The following is a 25,917-nucleotide window of genomic DNA, read 5'->3' on the forward strand; positions in this document are numbered from 1 at the left end:
GTTTGGTCTTAAAATTACCATTAAAACGCTAACAAGTGTAATAGTAATATGACTTATGATGGTAGGCACGGTAAACGTTAACCGGTTTGAAAAACTTTATTTTAATTTGGTCATAAAATGTTATGGTCGTAGGCCCATTAAAAATTAACCAATTTTAATTCGGTAATAAAATTACCATTGCAACGATAGAAGGGTCATACTTATAGTTTTTATGATACTTATGGTCGTAGGTCCTGTAAAAATTAACCAACTTTAATGAACGTCTTATTTTAATTCGGTAATAAAATTACCATTAAAACGATTGAAAGGGCCATACTTATAGTTATTATGTTACTTATGGTCGTAGGCATAGTAAAAATGAACCTATTTCAGTTTTTGGCTGGATTTACAGTCTTAAGGTATTTGAAGTTAAAGTTTATAATATTAATTGACATTGATGTCACCAGGTTTAAGGCTAAGGGGTACGTATAATAAAGTTTGTTATATTTCATTTTTTCCTTGTTAAACCTAAAAATATGGCCTGGAATATAATATCGATCTGTTTACTTTAAAATATAATGGAATAGTTGATTTTATAAAATAAAAAGTGGTCTTGCCCAACTTGTTAAAATGTTGCTCTTACGTCACAAGACACAGCTTTATTGGTGTATTTTTCGCGCGAGCGGTTTGCACGCGAGCTAGAAAAACCTATATTCATCTGGCGACTGTAGCGCGCGCTCATAGGCTAGTAAAAGTCAGAGACTGTGACGTAAGAGCAACATTTAAACAAGAAGGCCACGTTACTTTATAAAAAGAACTATTAAATTGCCGACAGAAATGTCAGGGAAATTCCAATACCTTATTAATATATAAGATTGGTTAAGTTAGCAATGAGATGGAGAGTTACACTTAAGACATTGGGTAATTCCAATACCTTATTAATATATAAGATTGGTTAAGTTAGCAATGAGATGGAGAGTTACACTTAAGACATTGGGTAATTCCAATACCTTATTAATATATAAGATTGGTTAAGTTAGCAATGAGATGGAGAGTTACACTTAAGACATTGGGTAATTCCAATACCTTATTAATATATAAGATTGGTTAAGTTAGCAATGAGATGGAGAGTTACACTTAAGACATTGGGTAATTCCAATACCTTATTAATATATAAGATTGGTTAAGTTAGCAATGAGATGGAGAGTTACACTTAAAACATTGGGTAATCTTGCACCTGGAAATATCAGTGGGAAAACACAGGGAATATCAGTTGAGAAACCTGGATATATCAGTGGAAAAATCTGAAAATATCAGTAGGGAAACAGTGTAATATCAGTTGAGAAACCTAGATATATCAGTGGAAAAATCTGAAAATATCAGTAGGGAAACACGGTAATATCAGTTGAGAAACCTGGATATATCAGTGGAAAAATCTGAAAATATCAGTAGGGAAACAGTGTAATATCAGTTGAGAAACCTAGATATATCAGTGGAAAAATCTGAAAATATCAGTAGGGAAACACGGTAATATCAGTTGAGAAACCTGGATATATCAGTGGAAAAATCTGAAAATATCAGTAGGGAAACACGGTAATATCAGTTGAGAAACCTGGATATTTCAGTGGAAAAATCTGAAAATATCAGTAGGGAAACAGTGTAATATCAGTTGAGAAACCTAGATATATCAGTGGAAAAATCTGAAAATATCAGTAGGGAAACACGGTAATATCAGTTGAGAAACCTAGATATATCAGTGGAAAAATCTGAAAATATCAGTAGGGAAACACGGTAATATCAGTTGAGAAACCTGGAAAAATCTGAAAATATCAGTAGGGAAACACGGTAATATCAGTTGAGAAACCTGGATATATCAGTGGAAAAATCTGAAAATATCAGTAGGGAAACAGTGTAATATCAGTTGAGAAACCTAGATATATCAGTGGAAAAATCTGAAAATATCAGTAGGGAAACACGGTAATATCAGTTGAGAAACCTGGATATATCAGTGGAAAAATCTGAAAATATCAGTAGGGAAACACGGTAATATCAGTTGAGAAACCTAGATATATCAGTGGAAAAATCTGAAAATATCAGTAGGGAAACACGGTAATATCAGTTGAGAAACCTGGAAAAATCTGAAAATATCAGTAGGGAAACACGGTAATATCAGTTGAGAAACCTGGAAAAATCTGAAAATATCAGTAGGGAAACACGGTAATATCAGTTGAGAAACCTGGATATATCAGTGGAAAAATCTGAAAATATCAGTAGGGAAACAGTGTAATATCAGTTGAGAAACCTAGATATATCAGTGGAAAAATCTGAAAATATCAGTAGGGAAACTTGGAAATATCAGAAGGGAAACCTGGAAATACCAGTGGAAAAAACCTAGATATATCACTGGGAGAACTTGGAAATATTATTGGGAAAACCTGGAAATATAAGGGAAATCAGTTTGAGAATATCATGAACCCTGTATTACTAAAAATGCCTGGGATATTGTCAAAAATTGATCAGAGATAGCCTGGAAAAGTCAACGATTTCAGATGTAAAAAAATATCACTCGAAGCCCGTAGAGACAACCCAGTTGAATTTGAACTTATCCTAAATGACCCCAAAACGGGGGAATTTGAGGGTCAGGGCATAAACGAGTGTCAAAACGGAAGTCTGGGATGATTAAGTCGTGAGTCATAAGGCGCGGAGACGAACAGCAGCTTAAAGTGACACCATTAATGATTGTTTTAGCACCCTCTCGTTGTTATTATTTCCCGCGGCGGGGCGCTTCTGTCTGCGAGGCCTCCACGGACACTCTGCGCGTAAGGCTTTCGGTATTTGCTTAATTTGTGGCTAGATCACGATGGTGGGCGGGATGTTTTTGGGGTCGTTATAACATTGTATAACATCGCGGGCTTCTATCGCTCACGCTTCTACAAAAACCAGCTGTCTGCCAACGTCCAAGTTCAATTGAAATATTTCCATTTGAGGGATCCTTGTTAAATATTCAAAATAAACAGCGAATAATTCTAAATGTTCCTCACATAATTTTAATATTGGTAAAAAACGTTCGTGTACACCAAAAATTTTATATTTGTAAATATCTTTCGTTTACTCAAGCATTTTAATAATATTTGATATTGTATGTGTACACCAAAATGTTAATATTATTATATTAGGCACGTGTACACCAAAAGGTTGATATTAGTATATTATACGCGTGTACACCAAAAGGTTAATATTAGTATATTATACACGTGTACACCAAAATGTTAATATTAGTATATTATGCACGTGTACACCAAAATTTTAATATTAGTATGAACGTGTACACCAAAATGTTAATATTAGTACGCACGCATACACCAAAATGATAATATTAGTACGCACGTGTACACCAAAATGTTAATATCAGTACGCACGTGTACATAAAAATGTTAATATTAGTATGCACGTGTACACAAAATGTTACTATTCGTATATTACGCACGTGTACACCAAAATGTTAGTATTAGTATAATATGCAAGTGTACACCAAAATTTTAATAGTACATACACGTGTATACAAAATACATTTCAAAATATATCAGGTGTACACAATAATTTTAATATTTGTAAATATTTCAGGTGTACGCAATAATTTTAATATTTGTAAATATTTCAGGTGTACGCAATAATTTTAATATTTGTAAATATTTAAATTTTTGTGTACACGTGCATTATATAGTAATCGTAAAATATCTGTGTCCACCTGAAATGGTCGACACAAATATTTTACTATTACTAAATAATGCACGGGATAATATAGGACTGAAATTTCTCAAATTCGCGATAATATGAGACTGAAATATCTCAATTACGGGATAATATAATAATAATAATCAGCTAGGCTAATACCCAAGGCACCACCTTAGGCCTAAGTCATCATGCGACTTTTGAAGCCCTTAATATTTGACTGAAATGTTTCAAATACGGATAACATGTGACTGAATTGTCTCAAATACGGATAACATGTGACTGAAATGTCTCAAATACGGATAACATGTGACTGAAATGTCTCAATTTCGGGGTAATATGCGACTGAAATGTCTCAAATACGGATAACATGTGACTGAATTGTCTCAAATACGGATAATATGCGACTGAAATGTCTCAAATACGGATAACATGTGACTGAATTGTCTCAAATACGGATAACATGTGACTGAAATGTCTCAAATACGGATAACATGTGACTGAAATGTCTCAATTTCGGGGTAATATGCGACTGAAATGTCTCAAATACGGATAACATGTGACTGAATTGTCTCAAATACGGATAATATGCGACTGAAATGTCTCAAATACGGATAACATGTGACTGAAATGTCTCAAACACGGATAACATGTGACTGAAATGTCTCAAATACGGATAACATGTGACTGAAAAGTCTCAAATACGGATAACATGTGACTAAAATGTCTCAAATACGGATAACATGTGACTGAAATGTCTCAAATACGGATAACATGTGACTGAAATGTCTCAATTTCGGGATAGTATGTGACTGAAATGTCTCAAATACGGATAATATGGAACTGAAATTTCTCAAATACAAGGTAATATAGGACTGAAAATTTTCAAATACAGGATAGAATGGAGCTGAATTTTTTTAAATTTCAGCTTAAAAAATTGATAATGATTCCTAAAATTAAAAAATTAAATGACATTTTTCTATATACGGATAGGACTTTGTACGGCATTTCAAGGATTTACAGGATAATATCAACTAGGCTAATAACTCAAGGCACCACCTTAGGCCCAATTAAGTCATCGAGCGACTTTTAAAGCCATTAATTCAGGTGGCCGGGTTACAATGCGTAGGGGGGTGGTGGCAAGTCCTACATTCCATGCGAGCCAACAGCTCCCTACACTCACTATTACCAAAAGTGACATAATTACCAAAAGGGTGACAATCCCGGTACTTTCCTATGCTAAAGGTTTAATGAATGCTCGACTCGAGATCGACCACATAGAAGACTATTTATTGTCGCCTCTCTGGATCTTTTTTTAGTCTATGGTATTATATCGTAGGTAGATGGCGATAGCATCTCCACAGAACGACGAAAAATCAAAAAATACACCAACTTTGACCAGTGCTACTTAGTTCCTCCGTTCCTCACTACGAGGCGTTACTTGTTGGTCTTAACTTCCTTCCCTCCCCAAGGCATACTTTCCCTTCTCCCCTCCCAACTTGTATTTCGATCGTAACATTCATTAGGAAATAGGTCCTATTGATACACTTTTGGTAATTATGTCACTTTTGCTATTACCTTTAACCTCTAAAAGTTTTTATGGAATGGGAAACCATGTGGGAAACCGAAGAGCTCGGGAGAAACCACTTACACCAGTGGGGACAGGTTTTCAAATATAGGATTTTATATATTTTATAGTACCGCTGGGCTGCCTGCCGTTAGAAAGTATGCATAACAGTTTGTAAGTCGAAATCGTTTTAGACACGTAGACAAACTAGACACTAGGCCAACGCGCTGAGAACTCGACGACAAATTATTCTTCGCGACAATGGTTCATCGATTGTCATTTGACAACGAAATACTTCCGCGTTCGCTTTTTCAAAGATAAATTAATTTCCAATTGACGGTACATTGATTGCCATTGAATGGATTATACAAACAGAAATGAACGCTGAAAGGCAACACATGCGGTCTCGTTTTGATGTAAACGTATTGGTACGAATTTCGTAAGCCTCGGTCGAAGACCAACATTAGCGAAAAAACTGACATAGAAAATATTTCTACTTACGTTTAGTGTCTTGACTATCCATCAAGCACATTAAAATTACTTTCTAGTATGAAACTTGAGGTTTATTGCCTATTTTTAACTGTATTAGTTACGAGTAATATATCGTAAACATGGCCGAGTTAGCCGCGTATTTTGAAAACCGAAAACCGTTTATACCGTAGGTTTTTGACGCTTCACCTAGCGGCATCTGGCGGCTTCATTCGAAGTTGTGATTTTATAACACTTTTAATGATAATGATATTTTAACATTAAATAATTGAATTAGTTACTAAAATAATAATTTATAACTAGTTAATATTATAATTTATTTATTTTACGCAAATTTTATTTAATTTAAGAAACAGAATCGATAGTTTAACGGTGCACTACCGCCATCTGCTAAATAGTTTCTGCAACTATTTAAAAAAAATCCTAGATGTTTCTCAAGGACTCCGCGTAATGGCGCCACCTAGTAGAAATGTATAAAACCGCGGGAAACTCGAAACGAACACAATATTTCATTTCCAAATACATTTTTTATTGAAACCATTACACTATTATGAAATCCACTAAACTTAATCAACCATAATATTTTTTTCCAAATATTCTTCTAGAAATTTTACACACAAAATATTTGATATACAATATTCTTCAAACCTAAAACTCTAAAATAAACCAAACCATAATCTAATTATATAAAAAAACATAATATCCATTTATCTTATAAATTTATGTACAATTGAGAAAAAATATACTTTATATTTTTGAGATCTTCGTATTAAGGCCATTGATTATAATATGATTGGCCAAAAACCCCTGCTATGGTGTGATGTCACCGATCTCTCAGCCAATCAAATAGGAGCCCCTAAGGACTGACGTCACCAAAATAAGGGCCCAAAATGGCGGAAACCAAGCAACGCGGTATCACAATTGCAGCTAATATCATAGAATTAAAACAAATCTCCACAGTAATATATTTTTATAAAAGTGAAATTAAAAAAATTAATGTACATAATTTAGAAATTCTGTTTCTTATAATTTACAAATTTTTCGATTACCTTTCTTATGGTAATTTATGATAAGTAACTTAGAGAATGTTAACAGCCAAATGAATTTAATTTAAATGATAATAATTAATTGTACGATAATCAATTGTAAAAGTTGCCATAGTTAGAAGGGTGGTTTAAGGGTATTTTTAGAAATTAAATTAAATTTAAACTTAAAATAAAGGTTACCATGGTGAAACATTTAATTAATTAAATTAGCAATGAGTTAAATGACACTCAAAGATAATTTATGTTACCATTGTAATTCAAAATATTAAGTATCCATAGCAACAAGTCATAAAAATTATTGTTACCATAGAAACATTAAAGAGGGTAATTTAATAATGCCTTAGCAACGAATGAAGCCAATTTACGAATTTGGAATACTTAATATTACCATGGTTACAGGATAATTTGAAGAAAAGCTATTACCATGACAACGAAGAAAATTGGATCGCCATGAAAAGTAAAGCGTGAAAAAAACGTTTCCATGGAAACTTAACTGTATCCGAAGAATTAACTTCTAGAAATACTTTATTTATTCAGATACATAAGTTATGTTATGTAACGTTACCATGGATACGAAATACATTTTATTGACCACCAAAATTTGTACTGTTATAAACTTGTTGGGTTTTCTTACTATTATAATTAAATTAATTTTAATTAAATTGAATTCATCACCGCTTTTTTCACTTTTACCATTTCTTAAATATACATCTACTTGCATATTATGTAACCCAACAAATAGAAATAAATTATAAATAAATATTTTTATCGAAATGATAGACAATATGAAATTTTAAGGTATGATTTGCGCATTTCCCCCCCACTATATTTGTTTTTACTATTGAATTCCTTTTTAAATGAAACGTTATAGACTAAACTATAACGGCTGGCTGGCTTTATTTGAAATTTGCCGTGAAATTTTATTTGTTTCAAATTAAGAATAAATAGAAGTATTTTTTGTTACATATTGAAATGTAATTATATTCAAATGAATATTAAATATAGTAAAATATATTAGCGCAAATTAGAAATGATTTTTTTGAAGTTGTAATGAATATATAAAGAATCTATAATTAAAAATGATATTGCAAATATTTCAATCAATGAAAATTAAAGCCCTTTAAGATTCTAATTAAATTTAAATTGAAAGCAATTAAAAATTAGAATTAAAAAATATTACATGTACGCTGCTGGTGGGTGGAATTTCAAGTCAAACTGGTCGACTTAAAAATGAGATCTCAGTGAAACAAAAAAAAGATTGAACTATTCCTTAACTATGTTTTCTTCCATTTTGCCATTAGCAACTGTAATTTCGGTTATCCAAAGTGATTCGAAGAAATAGCGTTTAGTTGCTAAGCAACCTGTTTGTCGAATTTTGATGGTTTCCATGGTAATACACCGGGATTTGAACCAATTCAAATTGAATCATTCAAAAGAAAGAAATTTGGCGCCTTAAATATAGATCCGGATATTTTTCTTCATAATTTGGAACTTCAATGGTATCTGAAATTAGAAAGAATTAATAATTATTATTTATTTATAGTTCTACCAGTTTTAATCTTAAGCATAGTTCAAATTCCCTCACTTTTCAAGATTTCCCCTGATTTATTTTATGCCACATAATAATTGGACGAATTAAAAAAGTTTAAGTAAAATAACACCGTTATGGAATACTTATAAGTGTGTTATTACATATAGCAGTTATGTTTCGATACATCTCAAGAATATTAGAATTATTTTGTCAATTTGTACAGGACACAAAATAAAATACATAAAATAAAAAAATAAAAATTTAGGATATTATAGGACATTTTTCACTTTAAAAATGAAAAACAAAATGCTTTCAAAAATTTAAGAAAAATTAAAATTCTATATAAAGAAAAAAAAAACAATTTTCGCGAGCCGAACGAACAAGCTTTCAATAAATAAACAAGTATTTCAGAAACATAATAAGTCAAACTTATGGGAAATTTAGGGAGAAAATAGGATAGGTATTAAAACTATAGGATTTTGTAGGATTTATAGCACTGCCGGGATTGCCTGGTTTAAGGGCTTATGTCATTCGTTCTTTTGAAAACGTATTCGACGAATCAAAAGGAAATTTAACAAAAACAGTTATGGCATACTTATAGGTGAGTATGTTACTTATAGCAGTTGTAGCTACTGCGTTTCGATACATCCTTAGCTTTGACAACTTTGTAAACTGACCTTAAAATATTTTGTAGCGATGGTATTTTGCAGAAGATTTATTGAAAATAAGGATTTTGGGAAATTTTTAATTATTAGGTTAGCTTATTACTACTATTGTTTCTATGTCTATACTACTATGGTTTCTATGTCTATACTACTATGGTTTCTATGTCTATACTACTATGGTTTCTATGTCTACTACTATGGTTTCTATGTCTACTACTATGGTTTCTATGTCTACTACTATGGTTTCTATGTCTACTACTATGGTTTCTATGTCTACTACTATGGTTTCTATGTCTACTACTATGGTTTCTATGTCTATTACTATGGTTTCTATGTCTATTACTATGGTTTCTATGTCTATTACTATGGTTTCTATGTCAATTACTATGGTTTCTATTACTATGGTTTCTATTACTATGGTTTCTATTACTATTGTTTCTATTACTATTGTTTCTATTACTATTGTTTCTATTACTATTGTTTCTATTACTATTGTTTCTATGTCAATTACTATGGTTTCTATTACTATTACTACTAAAACTTTTATTATTGTAAAAAACGTTGAAACTTAAGCCTACCCAAAAGGGCATTTAATAGCTAAACTTGAAAATAAATATTATACGAAATCCAACCGACAATTTTAAAAAAGTCCATCCTGAACTTAATGATTCATTAACATTAAAACTACTCTTAAAGACTTAATTCGAGAAATTAAGGTACAAGTTTTGGGCATAAATTAAACCTTTGGGCTTAATGTGAGCGCCGGTAATAATTCAAGTTTTTTTTAATTAACTGGAAAAAAGCCACGTAATTTTTGGGGTTGATTACTGGCAAGAAAGGACCATTATATAATTGGCTGGGCGTCATCAAGAGAGCGACACTTAGAGAAGCCACAGCGAGGCGCATTATCCGATTCAAATCGGCCATTTGGGCACTCGAAAAAACTCTCGAGACAGTGTCGCCATCTGTGACAGAATCATTAACTAAGTCGTTAAAACGTAACTTGGTAATTTTTTTTATTAAAATTGAAGTACTTCAGTTTTGGGATGGCTAACGTTTCTTACGAAGGGTTAAACGCCAAATACAATGCGACGATTCATTTACCCTTTAGGCCTTTGATACGCTAGCACGTGCTTCCGTTCTCCAAATAAAAACTTCATAATAAACTACAAGCTAACCCTTTCCAATTCATCTCATTCTCGTCGTGAGTTCGCCTGTATCCTAAAACATCATCGGTAGAAGAAAGTAATAGGGGGAATCATATTATATTTTTTTGGTACGTAGGGGCCTGGTTTCTCTCTCGAAAATCATGAAGCGAATAGGGTGCTGCCCACTTATTATCTGTTCAAAAAACTACATTCTTGTTATTTTATAACATCATCTGTCTTTTACACTAATTTTTTAAATTTCACCAACTAATTTTAGATTTCCCCAACTTTCCGATCCATTCCTAAAATTACCCAGACTTTCAAGCCCATTCCTAAAATTCCCTTACTTTCCGATCCATTCATAAAATTACCCAGACTTTCAAGCCCATTCCTAAAATTCCCTTACTTTCCGATCCATTCATAAAATTACCCAGACTTTCAAGCCCATTCCTAAAATTCCCATTACTTTCCGATCCATTCATAAAATTACCCAGACTTTCAAGCCCATTCCTAAAATTCCCTTACTTTCCGATCCATTCATAAAATTACCCAGATTTTCAAGCCCATTCCTAAAATTCCCTTACTTTCCGATCCATTCATAAAATTCCCCGACTTTCAGATCCATTCATAAAATCCCTAAACTTATGAACTTTCAGACCCATTCGTAAATTCCCCAGACTTTCAGACCCATTTGTAAATTTCCTTACTTTCAGATCCATTTTAAAATTCCTAAACTTTTGGAACTTTCAGACCCATTCCTAAATTCGACAAACTTTCAGACCCATTCCTAAATTCGACAGACTTTCAGACCCATTCCTAAAATTCCCCAGACTTTCAGACCCATTCCTAAATTCGACAGACTTTCAGACCCATTCCTAAATTCGACAGACTTTCAGACCCATTCCTAAATTCGACAAACTTTCAGACCCATTCCTAAATTCGACAGACTTTCAGACCCATTCCTAAATTCGACAGACTTTCAGACCCATTCCTAAATTCGACAGACTTTCAGACCCATTCCTAAATTCGACAAACTTTCAGACCCATTCCTAAATTCGACAAACTTTCAGACCCATTCCTAAATTCGACAGACTTTCAGACCCATTCCTAAATTCGACAGACTTTCAGACCCATTCCTAAATTCGACAGACTTTCAGACCCATTCCTAAATTCGACAAACTTTCAGACCCATTCCTAAATTCGACAGACTTTCAGACCCATTCCTAAAATTCCCCAGACTTTCAGACCCATTCCTAAATTCGACAGACTTTCAGACCCATTCCTAAATTCGACAGACTTTCAGACCCATTCCTAAATTCGACAGACTTTCAGACCCATTCCTAAATTCCCCAGACTTTCAGACCCATTTGTAAATTCCCTTACTTTCCGATCCATTCCTAAAATTCCACGACTTTCATACCCATTCGTAAATTCCCTGACTTTCAGATCCATTTTAAAATTCCTAAACTTTTGAACTTTCAGACCCATTCGTAAATTCCCCAGACTCAGAACCATTCCTAAATTCCCCGACTTTTAGATCATTTTAAAATCTCTAAACTTCTGAACTTTCTGACCCATTCGTAAATTCCCCAGACTTTCAGACCCATTACTAAAATTCCGACTTTCAGGCCCATTTTAAAATCCTTAAACTTCTAAAATTTCAAAAAAAAATTCCCTACTTATTTAAAGTTTAAAATTTTAGTTTCACCAGGTACTGTAAACAACCCTTAGGGACATCCAACGCCACAGAAAATCATAATCCACCCACGCTCACTCCCCCAAACATCGTCTCTAAGAAGAAGTAACCCGCCCCGGGCCACAAACTGATCTAAGAGTTCAACGCACTTTATCAATATCGTTCCTTGGGCTGACGACACATTTCGGAAAAGGGGGGCGTAAATACCCTCCCCCATTCCTAGTTTTTCCCGCGCAATTTTTTTATGACGAAAGTTTACTCTGGAACTCAATACTACTGAAATAATAAACTTTCTTTCGCGGCAAATTAATCAAGAACAAATTCCTCGAAATCAATTGAAGGAGCGGCAGAAAAAAATCCGTAAAAACCAAAAGCGGATCGGGTTCCCGAATTTCGGGATCGCGCGATCAGTTATGCCAAAAACGACAAAAATGTTCGACTTCCTCCCCCCTTCTAACTCGTGACGTCACGCTTGTTTTGATGAAATTTAAAACAGTTGAGGGGGTTAGATTAGAGCGACGCCTAGCGGAGGAAAATGGCGGAAAAGAGTGCGGAGTGAGAACATTGAATTGGGAATAATACTGCTAGAATTACAATTACCATTTCGGTTGCCATGGTTACGCGGGACCTGTTTTGAGAAGACTGTACGATATTCATCTTTATAATTGGGCGGTAGCGCCATCTATATTTTGTAAAGTTATATGATTCGCGCAAAAATTCAATTGCAATATAGTTGCCACCACTAGAGACAGATGCCGCCACGGTTGAACGATATAGTTTAAAAAGTCTCCATATCGGTGGCGTTGCTAGGGTGTTTTAGGCGGCGCTTGAGCCACCTGTAAAATTTCTGAAGCGCCACCTGTAAAATTTCTGAAGCGCCACCTAAAATTTCCGAAAAGCGCCTCCTAAAATTCATAATTTTTACAATTTACTTGCCGAAATGTTTCTTCGAACTTAAAAATGGGCATAAACAATTTCATTTTTCCTAGCCGGCTCAATGTTTAAACTTAACAAACCTTTTTGGGGGCACCCCCCTCCCCCATATCCCTCAATGGGATGGCCCTTGCCAGTGCTTACGGCTTAAGCGCCACCAGTTTTGAAATCCTGGTGACGCCACTGCTCCATATTGAACGAAATTGGTCCCGCGCTAGCCAGATTTATTTGTACCTCTATTTATTGCCAACTCAATGAGTGAGAACGTAAAAAATTGTCTTCTTACTAGAATTACTACGTGGAGGCCCGTCTTTTAACTTTGACCTGGTTCGTCGACGGAGATTCGCTGCCACCAGCACTCGTCACTTTCTTGCTCACTGTACTTTTGCGTTTTCGTAAGAAATCTTAAAAAGAAATAAACACATTTTTATCATTTAATTCAGTGCGTTAAGAAGTTTTAAGCATAATTTTCACCGTACTGGGTAGTAAATTTCAAAAATTCAAATATTAAGTTTAAAATGTTAGACTCTAGTGCAATTTGGTATATTCCCATTCGATCGAAATCCCATTCGACCGAATTGAATGTTTCCGAAATATAGCCCAAAAGGCGGATTCGGTTCATTGGGACCTTTTGTTTTGTTTTTTACTTCTGCCCCGAGATATAGCAGGGTACGCAAAAAACGTTATACCTAAACAAAATTGCTACAGGTGTACTAACGGTAAGGTTAGGTTAGGTTAGGTTAGTCTCTCACTTCCCTAGGGTGGCGCGCTTTTATAAATATATTTATGCTTTGAACTTTTTATTTATATCAAGAATACAATAATTCGAACAATTTCATTTTTTAATGTGAATGGTTAAGTTTGTAGCAATTGCGTCGAGTAAGGCTAACGCGACGAAATTTGATGTACTATAAAAAATAATATAAACGTGCAAAATTGGGCTGTAAACCGCACAATTGGGGTATTTTCGATCGATTAGAACTCAATGTTAAATCGTTTTCGAACGAATGGGATTTCGGTCGTTTTAGAGATATTTTGAATGATTTCGATTTTCCAAATCTCTAATATAATGTACAGGGTGTTTTAAAAGCGTGTGCACAAATTTGAAGGACTTGTAGGGGGTGAGTTGAGAAGTATGCCTGTTTTTTCCATTTTCCAACGATTAGTTAAAAGAGCGCCAGAGAGCTTCAAAGTGTCGCCTACTAGCCCCTGGAAGTAAGCTGCAACAAGCGCCAAACCAAGCGGCAGGGAAACGCGAACATTAAGGTTTGGGTTCGTGTGATAGTTAAAAAAAGGAGTTTGAAAACAAATCGAGGTAACCAGCGTAAAAAAGTAAACTTAAACAGTATTGAAAGTCCCTGCTTCTTGGTTTGGCACTTGTTGCAGCCTACTTCCAGGGGCTAGTAGGCCGCCTTTTGAAGCTCTCTGGCGCTCTTTTAACTCATCGTATTAAAATGGGGAAAAACAGGCATACTTCCCAACTCACCCCCTACAACTCCTTCACATTTTTGCATAACCTTTTGAAACACTCTGTATAATATAATATATATAATATTTTACCCAATAATTACTAGAGTTGCCACAATAATTTGATATTCAAATTCCCTGACCATTTGAAGAGATTTTCCCGGAATTTTTAAAACCAAAATTAACAATTTTTAGCTCCATATTTTACTTTAATCAGAGGTTTATAAGTATAAATCAGCCTACGTGTCAGTACAAAAGTATTATTGTAACGTTAACAAAATATAGCAAAACTTTAAAGGAACTAAATAATCATAGAATTTGTCAGATTACTACAGTAAAATTACCTTCAAAAAGTGTCAAGATAAAATTGAATTCCCTGACTTTTTATAAATTCTTAAAATTCCCCGACATTTCCCTGACTTTTGAGGCCCATTTTTAAATTCCCCGACCTTTCCCTGACTTTTGAGGCCCATTTTTAAATTCCCCGACCTTTCCCTGACTTTTTAGGCCCATTTTTAAATTCCCCGACCTTTCCCTGACTTTTTAGGCCCATTTTTAAATTCCCCGACCTTTCCCTGACTTTTTAGGCCTATTTTTAAATTCCCCGACCTTTCCCTGACTTTTTAGGCCCATTTTTAAATTCCCCGACCTTTCCCTGACTTTTTAGGCCTATTTTTAAATTCCCCGACCTTTCCCTGACTTTTGAGGCCCATTTTTAAATTCCCCGACCTTTCCCTGTTTTGCCTGACGCGTGGCAACCCTGTATTAGACAATTTACAAAGTCAAACCACTCGGTAAATTATAAAAATCATCAATTTTTATCCAATTTATCAAAAAAAAGAGTAAAATTTTAGTTTTCTGGCTCGCCTGCCCCTTCGGCCAACACGCAAGGCACTAGAGCAAGACAAAGAAGTACGGTCTGTTCGCAGGGGTTGCGTGTTAGCATATACCTGTACAAACGCGCAAGAGCCGCTATCATCTATGTATCAACAGCTTTATTTACTCCTCCATGACTGCGCGCGTGACGTCACACCCTTATTAATAACGTAATTTCAAACGCGTATATTACAGAAGGTGCATTATAATACAGTTTAGTCATTTTTATTTCGAAACGCTTTCACTGGGATGACAAAGGCCTTGAACTTGCATTGAGTTGTTTAAAAGAGGGGGGGTAGGATCTTCGTTTAATTTATCAACCCCCCTTTCCAGCCCCCCTGTTCTTCAAACTGCCATCACTTGAACGAACGGGGGGTGGTGGGGTGGCGCGCAGCAGGAATCATTACGATTGCGAAATACGACGTTTTCGCTACAAAACTATTACGTGTACGCGGTGCTTACGCGCGATACGAAAAGATAGAGGGCTAATGCGTTTGTTCCGTATGTCCGTTTAGATAACTCCTTTTTCCATTTCAAGGAATGCATTTGGTTATTATTTGAAAATGTCGAACAACATTTTCAACTTGAAAGAATACATTTTTAGAAATATTTGAAATTTCGTTCCCGGTTAATACCCTGTATTATCCCAACGCGTTCCCGGTTAATATCATATCTTATCCCAATGCGTTCCCGGTTAATATCATATCGTATTCCAACGCGTTCCCGGTTAATACCCTGTATTATCCCAACGCGTTCCCCGTTAACATCCTATATTATCCTAACGCGTTCCCCGTTAACATCCTATATTATCCCAACGCGTTCCCCGTTAACATCCTATATTATCCCAACGCGTTCCCGTTTAACATCCTATATTATCCCAACGCGTTCCCGTTTAACATCCTATCTTATCCAAACGCGTTCCCGGTTAACATCCTATATTATCCCAACGCGTTCCCGGTTAATATCCTATCTCATACAAACGCGTTCCCGGTTAACATCCTATACTGTCCTAACGCGTTCCCGGTTAATACCCTGTAGTATCCCAACGCGTTCCCGGTTAATATCCTATTGTATCCCAACGCGTTCCCGGTTAATACCCTGTATTATCCCAACGCGTTCCCGGTTAATATCCTATTGTATCCCAACGCGTTCCCGGTTAATACCCTGTATTATCCCAACGCGTTCCCGGTTAATATCCTATCTTATACAAACGCGTTCCCGGTTAATATCATATCTTATCCCAACGCGTTCCCGGTTAATATCCTATCGTATCCCAACGCGTTCCCGGTTAATACCCTGTATTATCCCAACGCGTTCCCCGTTAACATCCTATATTATCCTAACGCGTTCCCCGTTAACATCCTATATTATCCTAACGCGTTCCCCGTTAACATCCTAAATTATCCTAACGCGTTCCCCGTTAACATCCTAAATTATCCTAACGCGTTCCCCGTTAACATCCTATATTATCCTAACGCGTTCCCGGTTAACGCCATATATTATCCTAACTCGTTCCCGGTTAATATCCTAACCATCGCCCAATTAAAAAAAACCCTTATTTCCAAAAAACCATCACCCAATTTTAAAAAACCACCCAATTTACAAAAAATAAATCACCCAATTTACAAAATATACATCACCCAATTTACAAAATATACATCACCCAATTTACAAAATATACATCACCCAAATTAAAAAAATAAACAATCTAATTTCAAAACCTATAGAAATGCGCGTCTAAAAGTAAAAGCGTGAAAATATCCGAAGTAACCCGACTTGTTGGCGCGCTATCCTTACGGTAAGGGTAACAACCTCTACGCCCCCTGGAGAGATTCACCGAAAGCTCACGATATAAAAATCAGTACTGAGCCGCAGCATTTAAATTGGCCGACGGGGGGGGGGGGATAAAACGAGGGGGGAGAGACTGTACTGGAAAAGCAAAAATACATTAAAGCATTGAACAATTTTTAATGGAATTACTCGAGAACGGAGTCAAGGCATAACTATAGGTTAGTAGCGCCTTCTGCAGTCGTAACAGGCGAAACGACATCAAAGAGGGCCGCGCGACACGGCTATTAGGACATTGCCATCTAGCGGACATATTGAGAAACTCGGCGCGTAAAAAAAAGAAAATATCGCCCGAGGCTGGCGATATCTAGCGGTCGTGACGTCGCACTAAAAATGTGATCCGGCGCACCTGCATATTCAGTTTTCATCCCGTCGAAAGTAAAAATACCGAAATACGATAAAAATGGATATACTTTCTTCATTTTTGTATCCGTTTCACAATGTCAGTAGGAAATTAGGTAACCCTGCCACTGTGTCATCGCAAATAATGGAGTAATTTTAAGGCGAGGGGGTTTTCATATAGCGAGGGCTTGTAATTAAAGGGTGCGGTGTTTTGGGCGATTCTAAAGTGGGGGGTATAGCACCATTTTCGTGGGCAACTTGGAAATGTTTCGGTAAATATTAGCTACAGATTCCAAGATATTGAAATAGAAAAATGTACACGAAATAAAACCTTTAAATTAATGGGAATTTAAAACAGTTTAAAGAGGGCCAGGGACAGTTTTGAAAAATCTTATAAAAACGTACATTTTTAAATATTTTTAATAAAATTCTCAAGGCTCAATAAGAATTTTGAAAAACTCAATTAAAATTTGAATTGTCACTAGATTTCACAAAATTTAAATAACTATTTTAAATAAAATTCTAAATGCTGAATAATAATTTTGAGAAACTCAATTAAAATTTGAGTTATTTAAATTTTTGTGAAATCTAGTGATAGCTCAAATTTTAATTGAGTTTTTCCAAATTATTATTGAGCCTTAGGAATTTTATTAAAATACTTATTTAAATTTTGTGAAACCCAGTGTTAAGTATTTTTTAATAAAAATCCAAAAGATCGATAAGAATTTTGAGAAACTTAATTAAAATTTGATTTATCACCAACGAAGTTTCAAAAAATTTAAATAAGTATTTTTAATAAAATTTTAACGGCTCAATAAGAATTTTCGGAAACTCAATCTAAATATGAATTGTCACTAGATTTCACAAAATTTAAATAAGTATTTTTAATAAAGTTCTAATGACTCAATAAGAGTTTTGAAAAAACCCAATTAAAATTTGAAGTATCATCAGACTTCACAAAATTAAAATTTCTAATAAAATTTTCTCATTGCTCAAGTTTTAAAAAACCCAATTGCACTAAATTTCACAAAATTTAAATGAGCATCTTTTTTTATTAAAATTTAAAAAAGGAAGATAGCAGAATTTTTTTAATGTATAACGAGAGACCCTACAAAGAATTTTTTTTAAATGTATAACGAGAGACCCTACAAAGAATTGTTTTTAATGTATAACGAGAGACCCTACAAAGAATTTTTTTTAAATGTATAACGAGAGACCCTACAAAGAATTGTTTTTAATGTATAACGAGAGACCCTACAAAGAATTTTTTTTAAATGTATAACGAGAGACCCTACAAAGAATTGTTTTTAATGTATAACGAGAGACCCTACAAAGAATTTTTTTAATGTATAACGAGAGACCCTACAAAGAATTTTTTTATGTATAACGAGAGACCCTACAAAGAATTGTTTTTAATGTATAACGAGAGACCCTACAAAGAATTTTTTTTAAATGTATAACGAGAGACCCTACAAAGAATTGTTTTTAAATGTATAACGAGAGACCCTACAAAGAATTGTTTTTAATGTATAACGAGAGACCCTACAAAGAATTTTTTTATGTATAACGAGAGACCCTACAAAGAATTTTTTTTAAAGTATAACGAGAGACCGTACAAAGAATTTTTTTTAATGTATAACGAGAGACCCTACAAAGATTTTTTTAATGTATAACGAGACCCTACAAAGAATTTTTTTAATGTATAACGAGAGACCCTACAAAGATTTTTTTAATGTATAACGAGAGACCCTACAAAGATTTTTTTTAATGTATAACGAAAGACCCTACAAAGATTTTTTTAATGTATAACGAGAGACCCTACAAAGATTTTTTTAATGTATAACGAGAGACCCTACAAAGATTTTTTTTAATGTATAACAGGGCCCCCACTCAAATCTTTAATTTTTTTATAGGTAAAATAGGATTATTTTTTAAAAAATATAGGACTTTATAGGACTATTTATATAAAATTATATGATTTTATAGGACTATATATGCTATTTAATTTACTAACTTTATGCATTTAAAAACAAAATCTATATTTAATGAAATAAATCTTTGATTTTCACTTAAAAACTAGAAACTATTTAACCATTTTATCACCAAAATATACTAGTAGCTAACCATGTTAACAATAACAAAAGTATAGACTAGAACGATTTCGTATAGGAATTTATCCTATAGCTAAATCTAGCAATTTAACTGAGTGGCTGATTTTAAATGGGCCAAATACCAAAATTATAGGATTTTATAGGACTTTTGGGGGATTTTGCTAAAAATATAGGAGTTATAGGACATTTTTGAAAATATAGGATTTTATAGGAATTATAGGACCTCTGGGGGCCCTGGCATAACGAGAGACCCTACAAAGATTTTTTTTAATGTATAACGAGAGACCCTAAAAAGATTTTTTTTAATGTATAACGAGAGACCCTACAAAGATTTTTTTAATGTATAACGAGATATCCTACAAAGAATTTTTTTTAATGTATAACGAGAGACCCTACAAAGATTTTTTTAATGTATAACGAGAGATCCTACAAAGAATTTTTTTTAATGTATAACGAGAGACCCTACAAAGATTTTTTTTTAATGTATAACGAGAGACCCTACAAAGATTTTTTTTAATGTATAACGAGAGACCCTACAAAGATTTTTTTTAATGTATAACGAGAGACCCTACAAAGATTTTTTTTTAATGTATAACGAGAGACCCTACAAAGATTTTTTTAATGTATAACGAGAGATCCTACAAAGAATTTTTTTTAATGTATAACGAGAGATCCTACAAAGAATTTTTTTTAATGTATAACGAGAGACCCTACAAAGATTTTTTTAATGTATAACGAGAGATCCTACAAAGAATTTTTTTAATGTATAACGAGAGACCCTAAAAAGATTTTTTAATGTATAACGAGAGACCCTACAAAGATTTTTTTAATGTATAACGAGAGATCCTACAAAGAATTTTTTTAATGTATAACGAGAGATCCTACAAAGATTTTTTTTAATGTATAACGAGAGACCCTACAAAGATTTTTTTAATGTATAACGAGAGATCCTACAAAGAATTTTTTTTAATGTATAACGAGAGACCCTACAAAGATTTTTTTTTAATGTATAACGAGAGACCCTACAAAGATTTTTTTTAATGTATAACGAGAGACCCTACAAAGATTTTTTTAATGTATAACGAGAGATCCTACAAAGAATTTTTTTTAATGTATAACGAGAGATCCTACAAAGAATTTTTTTTAATGTATAACGAGAGACCCTAAAAAGATTTTTTTTAATGTATAACGAGAGACCCTACAAAGATTTTTTTAATGTATAACGAGAGATCCTACAAAGATTTTTTTTAATGTATAACGAGAGATCCTACAAAGAATTTTTTAATGTATAACGAGAGACCCTAAAAAGATTTTTTTTAATGTATAACGAGAGACCCTACAAAGATTTTTTTAATGTATAACGAGAGATCCTACAAAGATTTTTTTAATGTATAACGAGAGATCCTACAAAGAATTTTTTTAATGTATAACGAGAGACCCTAAAAAGATTTTTTTAATGTATAACGAGAGACCCTACAAAGATTTTTTTAATGTATAACGAGAGATCCTACAAAGAATTTTTTTAATGTATAACGAGAGATCCTACAAAGATTTTTTTTTAATGTATAACGAGAGACCCTACAAAGATTTTTTTAATGTATAACGAGAGATCCTACAAAGAATTTTTTTTAATGTATAACGAGAGACCCTACAAAGATTTTTTTTTAATGTATAACGAGAGACCCTACAAAGATTTTTTTTTAATGTATAACGAGAGACCCTACAAAGATTTTTTTAATGTATAACGAGAGATCCTACAAAGAATTTTTTTTAATGTATAACGAGAGATCCTACAAAGAATTTTTTTTAATGTATAACGAGAGACCCTAAAAAGATTTTTTTTAATGTATAACGAGAGACCCTACAAAGATTTTTTTAATGTATAACGAGAGATCCTACAAAGATTTTTTTAATGTATAACGAGAGATCCTACAAAGAATTTTTTAATGTATAACGAGAGACCCTAAAAAGATTTTTTTAATGTATAACGAGAGACCCTACAAAGATTTTTTTAATGTATAACGAGAGATCCTACAAAGATTTTTTTAATGTATAACGAGAGATCCTACAAAGAATTTTTTTAATGTATAACGAGAGACCCTAAAAAGATTTTTTTAATGTATAACGAGAGACCCTACAAAGATTTTTTTAATGTATAACGAGAGATCCTACAAAGAATTTTTTTAATGTATAACGAGAGATCCTACAAAGATTTTTTTTTAATGTATAACGAGAGACCCTACAAAGATTTTTTTAATGTATAACGAGAGATCCTACAAAGAATTTTTTTAATGTATAACGAGAGACCCTACAAAGATTTTTTTTAATGTATAACGAGAGACCCTACAAAGATTTTTTTTAATGTATAACGAGAGACCCTACTAAGATTTTTTTTTAATGTATAACGAGAGACCCTACAAAGATTTTTTTAATGTATAACGAGAGATCCTACAAAGAATTTTTTTAATGTATAACGAGAGATCCTACAAAGAATTTTTTTTAATGTATAACGAGAGACCCTACAAAGAATTTTTTTTAATGTATAACGAGAGACCCTAAAAAGATTTTTTTTAATGTATAACGAGAGACCCTACAAAGATTTTTTTAATGTATAACGAGAGATCCTACAAAGATTTTTTTAATGTATAACGACAGATCCTACAAAGAATTTTTTTATGTATAACGAGAGACCCTAAAAAGATTTTTTTAATGTATAACGAGAGACCCTACAAAGATTTTTTTAATGTATAACGAGAGATCCTACAAAGAATTTTTTTAATGTATAACGAGAGACCCTACAAAGATTTTTTTTAATGTATAACGAGAGACCCTACAAAGATTTTTTTTAAATGTATAACGAGAGACCCTACAAAGATTTTTTTTAATGTATAACGAGAGACCCTACAAAGATTTTTTTTTAATGTATAACGAGAGACCCTACAAAGATTTTTTTAATGTATAACGAGAGATCCTACAAAGAATTTTTTTAATGTATAACGAGAGACCCTACAAAGATTTTTTTTTAATGTATAACGAGAGACCCTACAAAGATTTTTTTTAAATGTATAACGAGAGACCCTACAAAGATTTTTTTTTTAATGTATAACGAGAGACCCTACAAAGATTTTTTTTAAATGTATAACGAGAGACCCTACAAATAACATTTTAAATACCCGCGTGTTAATGCAGTGGCGTACTTAGGGGAGGCGCGTGAAAACCGCCCCATAACTAAATTACAATTCGTTTAATTTAATTTTTTATTATAATTAATAATAAAATAATTTACTTGTATTTTAAATTTAGGGATCATAAAAATTCAATTAATATTTAAAATTTCAAATAAGTCTTCAAATTGGATACAATATTGCAGTAATTACCACTAAACTCATCTGATAACTATTATATTATTTTAATTGGACAAAAAATAAAAGATAACTAAAAAAATAAGTGCTCAAAGAATAGAAATTTCCAGCATTTGTCCCTCCTAATAATAATCCCAACACAATAATTAAGAGTTAAAGCATACCGCAATTAAACAGCGAAGCTTAGTTAATAATAAAAAAACAATTAGTGAAAACGCCGTAAAGGTTTGCCATACGCGGTACACATTACCAAAAGAAGTAAGAGTAGATTTTTTCTTTCACCAAGGGGTGTATCTGTCCTTGAAAAACACTAGCTTTTAAACCCGGAGTTCAGCGCCCCTTGTGACGTAATTCCAGGGATCGTATCTGACGTCACGCGCATGCGTGAACGCAGCCACAACGTCAAGCGGTCCAAATCAAAAACCACGCTACGTTTTTCCCAAGGTTGACGCTTGTTATTATGAAACTGGTTTTTATCGACCTTAAGACTAAAAGCGGGGAGCGCATTCGCGACGTACGGACAAGCGAGATTGTCGAGCGCTGGACGTTTTCAATAACAGGGACCGTTTCGTATTGACAGTGGCGTGAAAGGCGGGGATGCGTTTATTTGTTGCGTCAAGCTATAATGATTTTAATCGTACCAATAAATATATTGAGATTTTAATAAATGGCTGGTTGTTTTAGTACGTTTTTAGTGGCTTAACTGCGTTAGTTAACTGTGTAAAAATGGCCAAACTTATAGTAGAACTTGATGTTGACGTTTTGGCAGTGTTTCAAATGGAATGGCAAATACAGATGGCATCGACTATTTTGAAAAATTACAAATTTAAAAATAAAAAACACTTGTATGAAAATATTAGGCCAACCGACTTCCCAGATTTTCCCACTATTTGCCTGATCTTTCCAAGTGTTTACCTGGATATTTCCCATATTTTGACCAGGATTTGTCAATGATATTTCCAGGTTCCGTTCCCGGATATTTCCCTGATTTTTCCAGGTTTCTCTCCCGGATATTCACCTGATTTTTCCAGGTTTATCACCCGGATATTTCCCTGATTTTTCCAGGTTTCTCTCCGATTATTTCCCTGATTTTTATAACTGTTTACCAGGATATTTTCAGGATTTCTAGGTCTGTATGAACCCTGTTAGTTTAATGTTTGGTTGTATTGGAATTTTACACATTTAAAACAATTTTTCCTGTCAAAACAGTCAAGTTTTTGAATAACATTACTAGGAATTTACTTTATATTTATTGTATCGTCATTTCATTATACAATTTAAATAAATGATCTTTAATCAAGCAACTCGGAAACAACAAAATTATTTATGCGCTAGTTTTAAATTACAGTATTTAAAAAAAACCTGAATAAATTTTGGAAAATACTATCTTAAAACCACTGCCAAATACCACTGTCAATCGACTGTATATAATCTATAAAACCCGTAATTCCCTTTGCAGCGAAGGCTCGGCTTCCTACACAATACGTTACAAAATATAATCTAGAATCAACTTGCTTGAATACATTTTAAAATAGCCGATGGCCAAAAACGGGTCATTTCAATCCAGTCAGTAATTGTAGTGATAGAGGGGACAACGCTAACGTGGGGACTAAATTACACGTGCTGTGAATAATCAGCCCCCCCCCCCCCTCCGGGTCCATTTCCAATGCAGGCGTTCAATCATCTTGTCACTTAAATAACGCTGCAATCATCCTGCACTACAATCGCGATTTTAATTCGAACAGAGCAACGCAATTCCTAAACCTTTGATTTATCATCTTTTAGAGCAGTTTGATCCTGATCAATTGCAGATTTCGAAGCGGCGGGTTTAAGTTGATCAATTTTTTCGGCAATTAAACCGACACTAATCGCTTTAGTACCGATTCAAGGCGCTAGATGGTGAGTGATGAAGTTGCTACTTTAGTCAACAGTGTTTATTTAAATCGCGGACGTAAGTTTAACTTCAAAAATTGTGTGAAAGATAGTAGATAAACAGCGCAATAATGTTCAACATTAAATATTATTTACTTTAATGTGGTGAAATTTAATAGATTTTAAATAGAAAAAGTCTTATTTTAATTAGGGATTAAAATGGTATTTTTTATCCTAAACGAAATAATTAAGCTTACTGAGACAATTGCACAGCTATAAACTAAACTAAAACCTTGCACTTTAACCACTTTAGGCTAAATAACCACGATAAATGTTAACTTAACATTTAAAGTTAACTAGCTAAAATGAATTAACTACATATTTATCGTGGTTATTAGCCATTTCAAGTTAGCTTATTTTACTTTAAATTTATTCGTGGTTAGCCATTTCAAGTTAGCTTATTTAACTTTAAATTTATTCGTGGTTAGCTATTTCAAGTTAGCTTATTTAACTTAAATTTATTCGTGGTTAGCTATTTAAACTTAGTTTAACTTAACATTTATCGTCTTTATAGTCATTTCAACTTAACTTAGTTAAATTAATATCAATCGTGGTTTGCTAAGCTAAATTCAACCAGCAGACTTATTATTAAATTAATTATTAAATTAATAGCTTAACATCGAAAAAATAAGTTATCCACGAAGAATTAAACTTTAACTAAGAAGATATTAACTTGTTAACCACCATTAATTATTACGAAAAGTAAAATTCATTATTTACACGAAACTTAGCCAAATTTATTATCCAAAACGCAATTTAACTTATTAGTTAACCGCTATAAAGCAGGCTACGATATCAACGTAACTAAAAAAACCAACCAAAACTTTAAACAGCTTCAAAATAGCCAATAAATTATCAAAGTAAGCTTGGTATAAAAACCAGATTGAAATAAATTAGGCACTAATACACCCTTGAAAACCGTCAAGGCAAAATTACTACAATTTTCTTTGCCATAAAACGCCGTTAAAATCGAAATTACCTAGGCTATAGTTCTCCGAAGCTTCGCTAGATGTCGCGCATCGCGAATCATACCCGGCGGCGATGTCACGCCCCCTGGTGGCGTAACCTTGCAGAGCGAACGATAGTTCATCTACCCCAAGGGCCTTTCGCGTTATTACCCTGCTAGTAGAAATCGAAAGTCAAAAGTCAACGGAGAGAGAGAACGAGGATGAGCGTAGCGTCCCCCTGCGGCC

The 25,917-nt window shown here is 33.5% G+C and overlaps 1 protein-coding gene across 1 annotated transcript in view; it reads right to left on the reverse strand.

Annotated features, from left to right (window-relative positions):
* Positions 1–6,307: 6,307 nt before the first annotated feature.
* The window catches only part of LOC149958398 (uncharacterized), a 53,883-nt gene continuing 34,273 nt past the window's right edge, over positions 6,308–25,917 (reverse strand). Inside the window, exons 2-3 of the mRNA XM_090165822.1 lie at positions 13,073–13,190; positions 6,308–8,316 (exon numbers count right to left, since the gene is read on the reverse strand). Of these exons, the coding sequence (XP_090021948.1) occupies positions 13,081–13,190 (110 nt within the window). The 3' untranslated portion in view covers positions 6,308–8,316; positions 13,073–13,080. The remainder of the gene's footprint in view (positions 8,317–13,072; positions 13,191–25,917) is intronic.

The sequence above is a fragment of the Leiobunum rupestre genome, chromosome 2, assembly GCF_980474605.1.
Source record: "Leiobunum rupestre chromosome 2, qqLeiRupe1.1.hap1, whole genome shotgun sequence".
Classification (NCBI taxonomy): domain Eukaryota; kingdom Metazoa; phylum Arthropoda; class Arachnida; order Opiliones; family Sclerosomatidae; genus Leiobunum; species Leiobunum rupestre.